The sequence below is a fragment of the Pituophis catenifer genome, unplaced genomic scaffold (assembly GCF_029215685.1).
Source record: "Pituophis catenifer annectens isolate HBS135680 unplaced genomic scaffold, rPitCat1.0.hap2 SCAF_1, whole genome shotgun sequence".
Lineage (NCBI taxonomy): Eukaryota > Metazoa > Chordata > Lepidosauria > Squamata > Colubridae > Pituophis > Pituophis catenifer.
In genome coordinates, this window is record NW_027256881.1 from 10,772,921 (window position 1) to 10,789,045 (window position 16,125).

The following is a 16,125-nucleotide window of genomic DNA, read 5'->3' on the forward strand; positions in this document are numbered from 1 at the left end:
AACGCAGAAATTCTTTTGACATTCCTGAATGTCAAACAGGAAAGCGCTCCATACACGGAGATGCTTCTTCCCCAGAAGCATCCTTGAATGGGATGCACAAACCCCATTTCAAAAAAGAAGGCTTTCCTGATTCCATTGAAGGAGATCGAGTTATGGATCCCAACTCTCCATGTTCTTGTCTGGAAATTATGTCCATGGTTACATCTTTCGATACCCACTATTTTCCTTTTTTTTAATTTTTGATTTATATGCCGCCCTTCTCCGGAGACTCAGGGCAGCTTACAATGCGCTAAGCAATAGCCTTCATCCTTTTGTATATTTATACAAAGTCAGCTTATTTCCCCCACAACTGGGTCCTCAATTTACCTACCTTAGAAAGGATGGAAGGCTGAGTCAACCTTGAGCCTGGAGATATTCGAACCTGCAGTAATTGCAGGCAGCTGGTCTTAATAACAGGGTGCTTTAGACCACTGTACTACCAAGGCTCTTTTCCCAGTCTACTTAAAATTTTTTTGTTATTTAAACACAACGAAAAGGAAGCTGACATGCTATAAAGTTAAAGGCTGAATCTGAAATATGATCATATAGATCAGGGGTCTCCAACCTTGGCAACTTTAAGACTTGTGGACTTCAACTCCCAGAATTCCTCAGACAACAAAGCTGACTGAGGAACTCTAGGAGTTAAAATCCACAAGTCTTAAAGTTTCCAAGGTTGAAGACCCCCAATACAGATAGTCCTCGACTTACAACAAGTTCATTTAGTTTACACTTATGACCATTGCAGAGTCCTCATGGTCACGTGACCAAGATTTGTATGCTTGGCAACTGACTCATATTCATGTGAACACCTCTGGCAACCTTCTGTCAAATAAAGTCAATGGGGAAGTGAGATTCACTTAACAACCAGGTCATTAACTTAGGAACTGCAACGATTCACTGAACGATTGTGGCAAGAAAAGTCATAAAATGGGCCAAACTCACTTAACAAATGTTTTGCTTAGCAACATAAATTTTGGCCTCAATTATGGTTGAAAGTTGAGGACTACCTGTATTTAAGATCCGCGGTGGCGCAGTGGTTAGAATGCAGGATTGCAGGCTAATTCTGCCCATAGTCAGGAATTTGATTCTGACCGCTCGAAGTTGACTCAGCCTTCCATCCTTCCGAGGACAGTAAAATGAGGACCCAGATTGTTGAGGGGGGTGGGTGGGTGTGAATATGCTGACTCTGCAATCTGCATAGAGAGCGCTGTAAAGCACTATGGAACAGTATATAAGTCTAAGTGCTATTGCTACCTTCCATCTTGGTAATCCTGAATTAATTGATCCCTAGAATCTTAAATTTGGAACACATTTTAGAAGTATCTAGTCCAATTTACAGACCCCTCACATCCTGGACATAAACTGTTTCAACTCCTACCCTCAAAACAACACTATAGAGCACTGCACAACAGAACAACTAGACACAAGGACGGTTTTTTCCCCAAATGCCATCACTCTGCTAAACAAATAATTCCCCCAACACTGTCAAACTATTTACTAAGTCTGCACTACTATTAATCTTCTCATCATTCCCACCACCCATCTCCTCCCACTTATGACTGTATGACTGTAATTTTGTTGCTTGACTGTAATTTTGTTGCTTGTATCCATACGATACAATATTATATTGATATTGTTTCCTGATTGCTTATTTGTATCCCATGACTATCATTAAGTTTTGTACCTTATGATTCTTGATGAACGTATCTTTTCTTTTATGTACACTGAGAGCACATGCACCAAAGACAAATTCCTTGTGTGTCAAATCACACTTGGCGAATAAAAAAATTATATTCTATTCTATTCAACTTCCTGCTCAGTGCAGAATTCACCCGGGCTTCTTCACTAGTACGTTAAAACTTTTTCAGCATCCTTGTTGAAATCACATCATGGTAACCAAGTCGAATTCTAACCTGTGGCCCCCAGCCATGGCATGGGTAGAGGATCGCCGTGTGATTTTCCTGTGGCCCTTGATCGAGGCAGACATCTTTTATCTTGTTGTTCCTCAGCTGTAACAAATGCAAAAACGGAATGAGATCTTGCTAGTGTAAGATGAAGACATTTTTAACAAGTGTTTTCTCACTTCTCTTGACAAGTGTTTTCTTATAATTACTGGAAGATTTTATTGATTTGAGATGTGTCCAAATATTAGTAGCTTGGGTTGGTAGTTGGGCTGTTGGTTTGGGCTCCGAGCTTGGCAATTTGGTTGCAAACGTTTCATCACCATTCGAGGAGAGCTCGTCAGTGTGCTTTGAATTGTGTTCGTCTGTCAGAACACAGGTCTTTAAATACCTTTTTATGTGATGCAAATTAGTTTGAATGTTGTTTGTTACTTCTGAGTCATGGTCTGATTGTTGATTGGTTGTTGTTATCAAGGTATGGTCTTTGGTTTTAAGTACTGTCTGTGTCATGTAAAACAAAAAACACTAAGTTACGTCACACAGAGGGTACTTAAAACCACAGACCATGCCTTTATAACAACAGCTAATGAACAATCAGACCATGACTTAGAAGTAACAAACAACATCCACACTAATCTGCATCACATAAAAAGTATTTAAAGACCAGTGTTCTGACAGACAAGCACAATTCAAAGCACACTGACGATGTCTCCTCAAATGGTGACGAAATATTTGCAACCAAGTTGCCAAGCTCGGAGCCCAAACCAACAGCCCAACTACCAACCCGAGCTACTAATATTATCTCTTAGTTCACCATTATCTCTCCAGCAATCGGCAGCCTTCTTGGCTTTCCACACAGTCCCACAGAAAGCAAATTGCAGCAGTCAGGGAGGCTGTAGATCAGTGGTTCTCAACCTTCCTAAGGCCGCGACCCATTAATACAGTTCCTCATGTTGTGGTGACCCCCAACCAGGGGTGGGTTCTAAAAATGTTTATTATCGGTTCTGTGGGCATGGCTTATTTTGTGGGTGTGGCTTGGAGGTCATGTGGCTGGGTGGGCGTGGCTAGCTGGTCAGGTGACCGGGTGGCCATGGCTACGTGTATAGTAGATCAAACACAGAGATAAATTCACCACAGCTTACTAAAACGAATTCTTAGGCCGAGGGTGAAATCCAGCAGGTTCTGACAGGTTCTGGAGAACTGGTTGCAGAAATTTTGAGCAGTTCAGAGAACTGGCAAATACCACCTCTGGCTGGCCCCAGAGTGGGGTGGGAATGGAGATTTTGCAACATCCTTCCCCCAGGAGTGGAGAGGGAATGGGGATTTTGCAGTATCCTTCCCCCAGAAGTGGGGAGGGAATGGGGATTTTGCAGTATCCTTCCCCTGTCACATCCACCAAGCCACGCCCACCAAGCCACACCCACAGAACCGGTAGTAAAAAAAATTGGATTTCACCACTGCTTGGGACCCATGAAAATGAGGTTGACAGAATAGAAAATGTTACAGGAGATCAGAAAAAAGACTATGTGTGGTATTGGTTTGGATCCCAATCCCATATTTTTTAGAAATGTAGAAGTTGTATTCGTTGCCATTTTGACTACAAAGAGGAAGCCATGGGCACGAGAGCCTTTCTCTCTGTCAGGTGGATAGGCCAGGCTAAGCCCAGAAAATTTAAAGCAATTTGGTTCAAGCATTTTCTTTTGGCATTTCAAGCTGTGAGTTGCATGAGGGAGAATTCTACTATACAGGCAGTTCTCGACTTACAACACTTCGTTTAGTGACCATTCAAAGTTACAACGGCATTGAAAAAAGTGACTTATGACCGTTTTTCATACTTACGACTGTTGTAGCATCCCTGCGGTCATGTGATCAAAATTTGGATGTTTAGCAACTGATGCATATTTATGACAGTTGCAGTGTCCTGGGGTCATGTGATCCCGTTTTGCAACCTTCTGACAAGCAAAGTCAACGGGGAAGCCAGATTTGCTTAACAACCTTGTTACTCATTTAACAACTGCAGTGATTCAGTTAACAACCGTGGTAAGAAAGGTCATAAAGTGGGGCAAAACTCACTTAACAAATGTCTCACTTAGCAACATAAATGTTGGGCTCAATTGTGGTTGTAAGTCGAGGACTACCTCAACCATCAACCCATTTCCTGGTTCTTTCACAAAACAATAATGCCCTTCACAATCAGCTCTCATTATAATATCCTTCCTTCCTTCCTTCCTTCCTTCCTTCCTTCCTTCCTTCCATCCATCCATCCATCCATCCTTCCATCCAATTTATATGCCTGCCCGTCAGTCTGAGAAACTTGGGATGGTGAACAAAATAAAAAGTCCAAAAAGAAACCAAATCAAAGGCTATTTATCATTTACACCCATGCCAATGTTTCAGTGACTTCTAACTCAGCCCCAATGTCTGGAGGAAGAGTGAGATCTTTGTGGACTTCTAAAATGCTACAAGAGTTGGAACCATCCATTTCTTGGAGAAGGGAGTAGAAATCTGTCCCATTGGGTAAAGTGCCATTACAGAATATATACTCCCTGAGATCACAACAATGGAGATTGGGGTGGGGAGGGGAGTGGGGACATATGCAGTCTGAAAATCAATTCCCACTGTAGAAAATGTATAGTTATATTTGAAAGAGATGGTATCTGGAAAATACACCGTATTCTAGGAATTGGAAATATGCAACAACGAAAAGAAAAAGATGGAAGGAAAGAGAAGTGGAGTGATGATGGGAGAGAGGGAAGTGGAGTGGAGTGGAGTGGAGGACGGGAGGGGAGAAGGAAGGAGATGGAAGAGGGAAGGAGAGAGGGAAAAGGAGAGAGGGAAGTGGATGGGAGGAGAGGAGTAGGAGAAAGGGAAGGAGAGGGAAGCGGAGAAGAAGAGAGAGGAGAAGGGAGAGGAGGAGAGGAAAAGGGAGAAGAGGGAAGTAGAGAGGAGAGAAGAGAAAGAGAGAGGGAAGGAGAGGGGAGGAGAGGAGTAGGAGAAAGGGAAGGAGAGGGAAGCGGAGAAGAAGAGAGAGGAGAAGGGAGAGGAGGAGAGGAAAAGGGAGAAGAGGGAAGTAGAGAGGGGAGAAGAGAAAGAGAGAGGGAAGGAGAGGGGAGGAGAGGAGAAGGAGAGAGGGAAGGAGAGGGAAGTGGAGGGGAGAAGGGAAGGGAGAGAAGGAGAAGAAAGAAGGAAAGAGATGGACTGTCGTCGTGAAACTGGGTGAAATATAGTGTATAAAAGAAATGAAAATAGATGGGTAATTTTTTTTAACTTGATAGTTATATAATCGACACCATAATGAAAGACAATATATGTTATAATATGATGGATATTATCGCATATCTGTTTATATGTTACTGCATATTTGTTAAGGTATATATGACTATAATGACAATGATGATGATGTTTGTACGTTCGCATGTTAACATCTTGGACACGTAGAGAGCACACTGCTCAACATAGAAAATAAATGTATGATATAAAACAATAAAAAAATATTAATGAAAAAAAATGGAAATTAATTCCCACTGTCCTAAAAAACAATTCACACTGTTAAAAAAAGTAGTAATGGAAAACATCCCAGGTCAAAGCTGGACTAACATAAGAGTAACATATTTTATCCATTCTTCATCCTAGCCAAACTCACTGTGGGCTTTCCTCCCCCAAATTACTATTAATGTATCCACCAGATATCAAGAATTATCTACCCTGGTACATAGGTAATAGAAGGAAATACATTATTGTTATCTTTACAGGATGAGTCTCCCAGGAATCTTTCTCGCTTTCTCTCCTAGCATTTTTCTCCTCTCCGCCAAACATTTATCTTTTTAAAAGAAGTGATGGGAGATTAAAGATTTTTTTTTCTCTCTTTCAAAATGGTAAAACCTAAAACCTCCTCCTCGTCTTCTTCCTTCTCTAGGTGAAATGGAAACTTGAAACACTGTAAAAAAAAATAGAATAAACCGAATGTCCATTCATAAGTGATTGGTTATGTCTGGAATAGAATAGCAATTGAAAATGAATTATGGGTGAATTATTATTTCTGTCTGTTTCCTTAGGCCCTCTGCCAGCTTGTCAAGCAAATGGCCAGCAAGTGAGGGTTTCTGCAAATTTCCCAGATGCTGCTATGCAATGACTTTCCACTGCATATCAATCTACATTTTAATTCTGGGCTGAATATGATGAAGAAGTGGAGGACATCTGCCCTATTCATACACTGCAATAAAAGGTGGGAGTTTTCAGTTAAGGAGAACATTGTGAATGTCCATCAGCCCCACTATACAAATAGCCCATCCATAGCTGACTTTCCAACAGTTGTTTGCTAGAGCTGTTTCTCCTATTAATAGAGATTAACAGAGTAACAGAGTTGGAAGGGACTTTGTAGGTCATTTAGTCCAACCCCCCACCCAAGCAGGAGGCCCTACACCATTTCTGACAAATGGCAGTCCTTGAAAGCCTCCAGTGATGAAGCTCCCACAACTTCTGAAGGCAAGCTGTTCCATTGGTTGATTGTTCTCATTGTCAGAAAATTTCTCCTTATTTCCAGGTTGAATCTCTCTTTGATCAGCTTCCATCCATTATTCCTTGTCTGGCCTTTGGGTGTCTTAGACAGTATCTTGACCCTCTCTGTGGCAGCCCCTCAAATGCTGGAACACTGCTATCATGTCTCTCCTGGTCCTTCTCTTCACTAGTCTAGCTATGCCCAGTTCCTGTAACCGTTCTTCATATGTTTTAATCTCCAGTCCCCTGGTTGCTCTTCTCTGCATTTTTTCTAGAGTCTCCTCATCTTTTTTAGTGTGGTGACCATAACTGGATGCAGTATTCTAGGTGTGGTCTTCCTAAGGCTTTATTAGTACCTCACATGATCTTGATTGTATCCCCCTGTTAATGCAATTTAGGATTACATTGGGTTTTTTGGCTGCCGCACACTGCTAACTCATATTTAACTGGTTGTCCAATAAGATTCCAAGACTCCTGTTACAGTTACTGCTGTTAAGCCTGGTTTCACCCAGTCTATATGGGTACTTTTGGTTTTTCCTGCTTAAGTGTAAGATCCTATTTTGAGCTCTGATGTTCAAAGTGAGCTCAGAGCAGACAATGGCTCTGTTCATCAACAAAGAAATGTGGGTTGAAGAGTGAGGAGGGTATGGGACCTTATGACTATAAATGTCGAATTATTGATCTATCAACTTCAGTATACCATGCATTGGCTGTGTCCACCCAAACTCATAACCAGAATATTATAATTGCATGTTGCAGTAATATTCACTTTATTTATTTGCTTACTTATAAGACTTATAGACTGCTCTAATCAGAATCAAATCGTGGTCAGTTGTTTTCTTTTTTGTACATTTGTGGCTTAAGTGGGTCATGTAAATCCAGCTATTAGTTTGGTTCACTGCATTGTGTCAACCCAGAAAAATGGCTTTATTTAATAGACATGTTAAAGAATGATAATGAATGCAAAGTTTCCAGCAGGAATCTTTCTCAAACTGACTTGGAGATGTTGGATTTCAATTTCTGCACGCAACCCACCGAGCCACAGCTCTATATCAGTGTTTCCCAAACTTGGGAACTTTAAGAAGTGTGGACTTCAACTCCCAGAATTCCCCATCCAGCATGGCTGGCTATGGGATTTTGGGAGTTGAAGTCCATACATCTTGAAATTCCCAAGTTTGGGAAACACTGCTCTATATAACTACATTTAGGAAGTGACTGTTAAAGTAGAATTGCATAAAACTTAAATTTGGAAATTTGATGTGAAAATCACCTGGTTGAATGAAGAATCCAAACAACTTTCCAAATGGACTGACAGTTGAAATCATTTAGATTGACAAACCAATTTGAATGGTTAAATCAGATCAACCAGGCCATCCAACCTGAATTGAGATTCGAATTAGACAGCACCCTATCCATACATCTAAAATCAATTCAGAGCATGCTGTCTAAAACCAACAGTAGCTTGGTACTGCCAGACCAGGAATGGAAACACATGTCCCACCAAATGTGGTTGGTCTATAATTCCCTTCAGCCTTGGCTATGGAACTAATGTTAAGTGATGACAAGAGATACAGCCTGACAAATATTGCAAATCAATACAGCGTCGAAGCCTTCCTAACCAAATGGGAAACCAGAGGATTGCAAGACTAAACCAATGCAAGAAATTTTTCCCTTTATAATTAGGGCTGAGAAACATAACCTTTTTTTCATACCTGGTGTGATTCATCATAAAGTAGAATGGGTCATGAATCACAGTGCACTTACAGCCATCTGGATTTTTTGTGAATTCTACAACTAAATTCTCTCCACTAAGTTTCAGGCAAAGAAGAATGTTGTCTCCTCATCAGAACCAATGCTTGATATTATTTAGAACAGAGACCAGGGTAAGGCTGAAAGATACTACCACCACTTTGATTTGATAACAATGAGATGTTAGATGGCCACCTATTTTGAGCCATTTCTTCAAAGAGAGAACCTCAAATGCAATTGTTACATTGGTGGTCCACGTTCACAATAAAGAGGACCTTATTATGCATGTAAGAAATGTGCTTTGCAAGCAAAGGACCCCAGCTTTAGTCTTTCCATTGAAAAAAAAAAAAGGACCACAGTTAGCACAGCTGGGATATTGCTTACAGCATGCTCTATTGCAGCCATAATGGCCAGATATCACAAGGCTGGTGGTAGAGAAGTTGCCAAGTTCAAAAACACAATTTGAAAATCACTTGATTGAATGAAGAATCAAAACAACTTCCCAAATGGACTGAGTTGAAATCAAGTGGATTTCCAAATCAATTTGAACGGTTAAATCAGATCGAGCAGGGCATCCAAACTGAACTGAGATTAGAAATAGATGGCACCTAGTCCCTATTACCTAAAACCAATTTAGCTTAGTGGTGCCTACACCAGAAATAGGAAACTCCTGACCCACCAATGTGATTAATCTATAATTCCTATCAGTTCTGGTTGAGTTGAGTTGAGCTGAGTTTATTACATTTCTATACTGCCCTTCTCCCGAAGGACTCAGGGCGGTTTACAGCCATATTAAAACATGATATGGTTATACCATGTTATATCAGGTTATGATAACTAATGTTAAGAAATTATATCATCTCGATAAAGAGTCAGGAAAATTTCTCAAGTAGAAAGCTGACGTGTACAGCAATGGTGCAAATCTTGATGGCATCTTCTGCAAGTGATAACTAGCAAAGACAACGTTCAAAAAGAATAGTAACTGAACTCCCAAACCCCTGAAAGATATTAAGTCTCCTGGTGTAAATTAAATGGAACATGACCAAATGAAACTGGTTCCAGAGATATTTGTAATCTTCTGTTCTGAAGGCAAGAATGACATTAGATAGCCATTGGGGCTGGCTGAAGGAGTTTTAATTCCAGTTTTGAGTAAAACTGTCTGATTCTAGTTACTCCCTGCAGATCTCATTAGAAAATGGTTGGAGGAGACACATAAAATGTACTCTAAATTCACAGTCAATTCTTACATATTCCATGTAGTAGTTCCTTCTTAATTACCTCTCCATAGGCAATGGTGTTATTGTATCTTCTCATTTCTGGGTAGACGTGGTCCAGGTACCATTGGAAACTCTTGCATTTCAAACTTTTTCTTAATGCTTTTCGCTCAGAAACATCCCCAATATCAATTCCTGGGTTCTGAAAGACAGGTACATGGTTACATCATCTCTTCCTCTTATTGTTGCTATGCTCTGAAATAACCAGATGTTCACTCCTGCTTTTTAAAAACACATTGTTAGGAATCTTTCTTTTGGATTTTCCTACCTCCATAGTTTATGGGGCCACCCTTGAGGTCTTTCTCTTCTTTTCACATTGGAAAGCCCAAAGAAACATAGAACAAGATTGTGACAACATCTGGAGTTAGGTAGGCCAACAGTTTCTTTAAAGTGTGAGTAGTCTTTGGCCTAAAAATCACCCCTGGCATAAAATTCCCACTCATCCCAGCCAATACAGATTGTCATCGTCGTTGTCGTATTTGTGTCAGAAGAAGCAACGAGGCACTTCCAGGTTGAAAGGACATCATGATGGTGACATCACCATTGCCTGGGGGATGCTCAGTTGGGGAGCTCCTTTCAGATCCCCAGTAATAAGCCCACCAAAATGGTACCTATTTATCTACTCACGTTTGCATGCTTTTAAACTGCTAGGTCGGCAGGAGCTGGAGCAAATGATGGGAGCTCACCCTACCACCCAGCAGTACTTGGGTCTCGAATGTGGGCTTGCTGATTGTCAACTCAGCATTCTAACCATGTGAGCCACCGTGCTGACACAATACAGCTACAAATATGAACTATAATTCAGTGGCAAAGCATTGAATTATATCTAGAACAGGGATGTCAAACTGGCGGCCCATGGGTCAGATGCCTCATGCGCAGGCCACGCCCACCCCAGCTCCGCAAATGAGAAAAAGTGGCAAAACATCCTGTGACGGCAACATGACGCGGCGAGTTTGACACCCACGAGAAGATCAAAAGTTCAATCCCCATCACCTCCAGCTAAGAATAGCAAAATATTTTCCTGAACTCTTTATGAATGGCAATAGATGAAACATTCTGAAATCAGCACACTACATTTTGATTTTAAAATCAAAGGGAAAATCTACTCTGATTCTTTTTGGAATTTGAGATAACTCAAGAATGTTCAAAACAACTTAGTCCTGTGCACAGAAATGGGCACTTTAATCTCAAAATCAAGATGTTTCATAGGAAGAGGTTATGATTCCAATTTCTGAAAGGCCCCTCTTTTTTTGGAATGCAGGCTTAGGACATATAAAAAGGTAACCTTCTCAGCATTAATATCTGCTGGGGAGTCCTGGTTTGATGTGATATCCAGAATGTTAAATTTATAATTTTTTTTATCAAGTTTTCTTTTAATATTACATATGCATATCAATGTGTGAACAGTGTGACACCTGGGTGACATCCATTACAGTACAGATAAAATAGTATTATTGATCACAGTTATCACATTCATCCAGCTTATATATTTCTAGTAGTAATGCACATTTATATCAAGTTATAATATTTTATTATTTCATATTGTTTAAACATACATAATACTACCGCCATTCAGTTTCTAAACCTCTCTTCTCCTTGCATTTGTCTTATTTTACAAAAATGTGTCTACTAATATTCCCCTTCTTTTATTTCTGTCTTTATTCTAACTTTTATTCATGTCACCATTATATTAAAAGACGTTCCCTTTGTATTACAATACTATCCTTCATTATTTCATTGTTCAATATTTAAATATACAATTCTAATACCAATCACAATATTATTTATACATGCAAATTAATTCTATTCATATTCTTTACATTCTTCCAATCTATATTCCACTATTAATACATCTGTTTATATTAAAATATGTACTTTCATCATTTTATTACTCTTTATTTCACTTTATTATTCCACTGCAAATCATAATATTATTTAAACAAACTCAATACCATTATTTAATCTCTAATTTTCCCATTTTTAATACTTAGTTCTTATTCATATTTCCCATATTTCCCATATTTCCCTCTTCAAATCTATTTATATTAAAATACTATCCTTCATTGTTTCATTATTCGATGTTTCAATATACTATTCTAATGCCAATCACAATATTATTTAAATATACAAAATAACTCTATTCATATTCTTTGCTTTCATCCAATCTATATCATTCTAGTATTAATGCACATGTTTATATTAAAATATTTTCTTTTCGTTATTTAATTGCTCAACATTTCCCAATCACAATGTTATTTAAACTTACTTAGTAATTCCATCATTCAATCTCTAATTTTCCCATTTTATTATTACTTTTGTTTCATCATGTAAAGGTGATACAAGTAATCCCTCAATCTCTTATTGAACACATTCCTATCTCTGTTCTAATTTCTCCTCCTGCCACCATAATAAAAAAAAGGAAAGAAAAAGAAAAAAAGATTTATTTATTTCTTCTTTCTTCCACCTTCTATCCATCATCTCTTGTCCGCATCAATACTTTAATTCTTATTCTTTTTTTGACTTGCTTCCCATATTCTTCTCTTAAATCTTTATCTGTCTGTATCTGTGTCTACATCACTGTACCTAATCAATCTAGGTATTGAGTGTGCCTAGTCAATCTAAGTGTTTCTCCCATCCCTACCCTCTTCCACTGTCTAGCTTTGAAATTACCAGCCCAGACTCCTGTTTCCCTTCCCCAAGTATCTTTCCGCTCCTCTCATTCTCTTTTCACATCTCTTAGAATGTTTTCCCCCTGGTTTGATTCATAAATCATTATTAACTTTATTGATGACTCTTCATTATCTTCTTTTCATTGGTTCCTCATATCTGTTTTTCTGTTAAATTTATAATTTTAAGAAGCCTGGTTAGTTTGTTCTTTAATGAGATTTTGTTTCTCCAAACCTATCATCATCATCATCATCATCATTGTCACCATTGTCACCTTCATTGTAAACATTTCATCATCATCACTATTTTCATACATATATACATGCCCACCGTGCTATTTTTTTTCAAAGTAAGCAAAGTTATGCAAAGCAGAAAAAAGGATTAAGAAGTCATGAAGACTAATGATAAGAGAGAAGAAAGAGAAATTCAACTAAATTTATCAATGCCATCACTGCATCCCTCTATATCTGCCTGTCTTTGCAAGCAATCTTTGTTTCTGAAGAATGTCGGAGACTGCAAATTCCTCTTAGTAGCTGTGATCTGGGCAACCAGATGTTGGCTTGAAAGATTAGATTAGAGATTCTATGTTGCACAGAAAATTATAGTATGCTTGGGGTAAAATGCACCCTTTAATTAAAGGTATTTAAAATAGTCTACGTCTTCTCTATCTAACGGAAATGCTGAAGAGTTATGTGAAAATCTTGATTGACTGAAGCATAATAGGCAATGGAAGTCAATATTCATGGAAGCTTTTGTTGTTGATATTTTTTAATTGTTGTGGTAGTTACTATTGTTAAGGAAGATGACTGATGTGAGACCAAACTATTATGCTCCCATAAATTGAATTTTCATTCTTTCTATTGCCAGTGTTCAGAAACGAATGCCACTGAATGAATTTGCAGCCCCAAACAGCACCATCTATCTAAATGTTTATGGAAATCTCATATTTCATAAGTGAAAGGGAAAAAAATCTGAAAAGGAAAAAGAAAAACTCAGAAATCTTTGGAGGACTAAAATGTGAACAGCAGGGACTGGGTAATCTCATACAATAAGAAATGCCATGGAAAGAAGTAATTAAACACTTGATGGGATGAAAAAAGTTTTTAAAATCCCTTATAAAGGGCAAAAATTGGTTAAGGAGTTTTTCCACATTTAGCTGATAGTCCCAGTTATAATTTTCTATTTTTCAATCACAATATATCTTTAACACGTTTTCGAGACATTGTGTTCACTTTTCAGATACTAAAGGAAAAAAAATATGAATCTTTTTAGAAAGCAAAATAGGTTTTCTCAATTTTTATACTGTCCAGTCTGAAAAGAAATATCTTTCAGGGTAAGTGAATTTTTCTGAGTATTTGGAATTATAGCTTTTGTTGTCTGGGAGATTTGATTCAGGATCCACTTTTCTTTCTTTCTTTCTTTCTTTCTTTCTTTCTTTCTTTCTTTCTTTCTTTCTTTCTCTCTCTCTTTCTCTCTCTCTTTCTCTCTCTCCCTTTCTTTCTCCCTCTTTCTTTCTTTCTTTCTTTCTTTCTTTCTTTCTTTCTTTCTTTCTTTCTTTCTTTCTTTCTTTCTTCATTTTTAATGAGTTCAACCTATGCTCGATTAGTGGCTTAGAAAACACACAGAGCTTATCTTTCAAGATGACAACTCTCAAGGCAAACAACAAAGATAAAAGCAAAAAAAAAAAAAAATCAATAAAACACACCAAAGGAGATGATAAACAGAAAAACAAAGGCAGAAATCAGTAAAACTAAACATGCCAGAGAAGAAAAAAATAAGTTTTTAAGCCTGATTAAAAGTCCAAGATCTCATTTCTAACAAGGCTGAATAAACAATTGGCTTCTGTATTGACAATGTTGAGAGACGCGGTGGCTCAGTGGCTAAGATGCTGAGCTTGTTGATCGAAAGGTGGGCAGTTCAGCAGTTCGAATCCCTAGTGCCGCGTAAAAGGGTGAGCTCCCGTGACTTGTCCCAGCTTCTGTCAATCTAGCAGTTCGAAAGCACATAAAAAATGCAAGTAGAAAACTAGGGACCACCTTTGATGGGAAGGTAACAGCGTTCCGTGAGCCTTTGGCATTTAGTCATGCCAGCCACATGACCACAGAGATGTCTTCAGACAGTGCTGGCTCTTTGGCTTTGAAACGGAGATGAACACTGCCCCCTAGAGTCGGGAACGACTAGCACATATGTGCGAGGGGAACCTTATCCTTTACCAACTGACAATGTATCTTCACTAGTAAAACTCTCCCCACCTAGCTATCAACCTGATTATTAAATTAGTATTGCTGCTTGCTTTTTTTTAAATGCAAAGAAATGTCACAACAGAGGGCAATACTTAGCTTGCTTTAGTCAAACTCAAAAAAATCTGAGAAAAGTTTGATGTGGTTGGCACTTGGAGGGAAAATATTAGGAAGTCCAGATCTGTAGCCTAGATGGTAAAGTGAAAAAAAAAATATCTGGAAAATTGAAAAAAATTGCACTATTCTGGCCTACGGTAATTAAGAAAATAATATATATGGAAGTCAGCACTTAGATGACTTTGGCAGAGCTTGGAAAGGGAAACGGTGTTAGCCCTGATTAGTATTAGAATGAGAGACCAGCAGGTGATACATTGGGAGGTTAAAAAGAAATCATTAAAAAGGCAATTGTGAAGCACTTCCACATTGTTTCCAAGAAAATAACACAGACATATCCATGAAATCTTCAGGAATTGGAATTCAATTCAAGTTTTCCTTACTTACATTTAGAAAGAAAAAAAAAAAGAAAGTCATAAGGGTATAGATGGGTTCCCTCTTGTAGTGAAGCACCACACTTCTATATATTTGTTTGCTTTTAGGTTTTATTCCTCAAAATGTTGCTATTGGAATGAGGGTTGAGAAAAATAGCAATTTAAAGGCTGTCTGGGGACCCTCGGGTCATACCGTATTTAAAGCAAGATACTTATAAGAAGCCTTTCAGAGACATAACTATTAAAGTCCCAAAGGTGTTTTTTTTTCAAAAGGCAACTGGACTTTCTTTGTTTTTCCTTGAAGACATTTCACTTCTCATCCAAGAAGATTCTTCATTTCCTGAAATGAAGAGCCTTGATAGTACAGTGGTCTAATGCACCCTGTTATTAACACAGCTGCCTGCAATTACTGCAGGTTCGAATCTCGCCAAGGCTCAAGGTTGACTCAGCCTTCCATCCTTTCTAAGGTAGGTAAATTGACCCAGTTGTGGGGGCAATAAGCTGACTTTGTATAAATATACAAAAGGATGAAGGCTATTGCTTAGCACATTGTAAGCCGCCTTGAGTCTCCGGAGAAGGGCGGCATATAAATCAAATTTAAAAAAAAAATGTCTTCAAGGGAAAAAAACCAAAGAATGTCCAGTTGCCTTTTGAAAAAACACCTTTGGGACAACCATGGCCTGGATGACTGAGAAACTCCACAGACATAACCATTTCAGCATTCTTCAGGTGGGAGGCTGATAGTAAACAATTTCAGCCGTCAAAATTCACTGGTATGAAGTAGCTTGGGCTCCAGCATCTATATCAGGGGTGTCAAACTCAAGGCCTGTGGGCTGGATCTGGCACACTGGGTGCTTTGATCTGGCCCACAGGGCTGTCCTGGAAACAGCAAAGGACCGGTCTGTGGTGCCTCTCAGCAAAAGCAGAACTCGGGAGGGCCGCACGTAGCCATCCCAGGCTCCGTTTTCAGCCAGGACAGCCTCCTGCAGCCTTCTGCCAGCAAAAATGAAACTCAGGGGGGCCGCGCCCAGCCACCCCCAAGCTCCATTTTCACTGGCAGAGGCCTGCAGAAGGCCGTTGCCCTGAAAACAGGGCCCAGGAGCCCATTTTCACTGGCAGAGTGCTTGGGCCACCACAGGCACCCCGACACGAGTGATGTCATGCTGACCACGCCCACCCTGGCCACACCCACCCCGGCCTCCCAAAGTCAAACACAACCCTGTTGCGGCCCTCAATGAAATTGAGTTTGATACCCCTGATCTATATGAAT

The 16,125-nt window shown here is 39.2% G+C and overlaps 1 protein-coding gene across 1 annotated transcript in view; it reads right to left on the reverse strand.

Moving 5' to 3' along the window:
• GALNT17 (polypeptide N-acetylgalactosaminyltransferase 17) overlaps positions 1 to 16,125 on the reverse strand; it is a 351,458-nt gene that overhangs the window by 13,919 nt on the left and 321,414 nt on the right. The window contains exons 8-9 of the mRNA XM_070945586.1: positions 9,465 to 9,602; positions 1,953 to 2,048 (exon numbers count right to left, since the gene is read on the reverse strand). Of these exons, the coding sequence (XP_070801687.1) occupies positions 1,953 to 2,048; positions 9,465 to 9,602 (234 nt within the window). The remainder of the gene's footprint in view (positions 1 to 1,952; positions 2,049 to 9,464; positions 9,603 to 16,125) is intronic.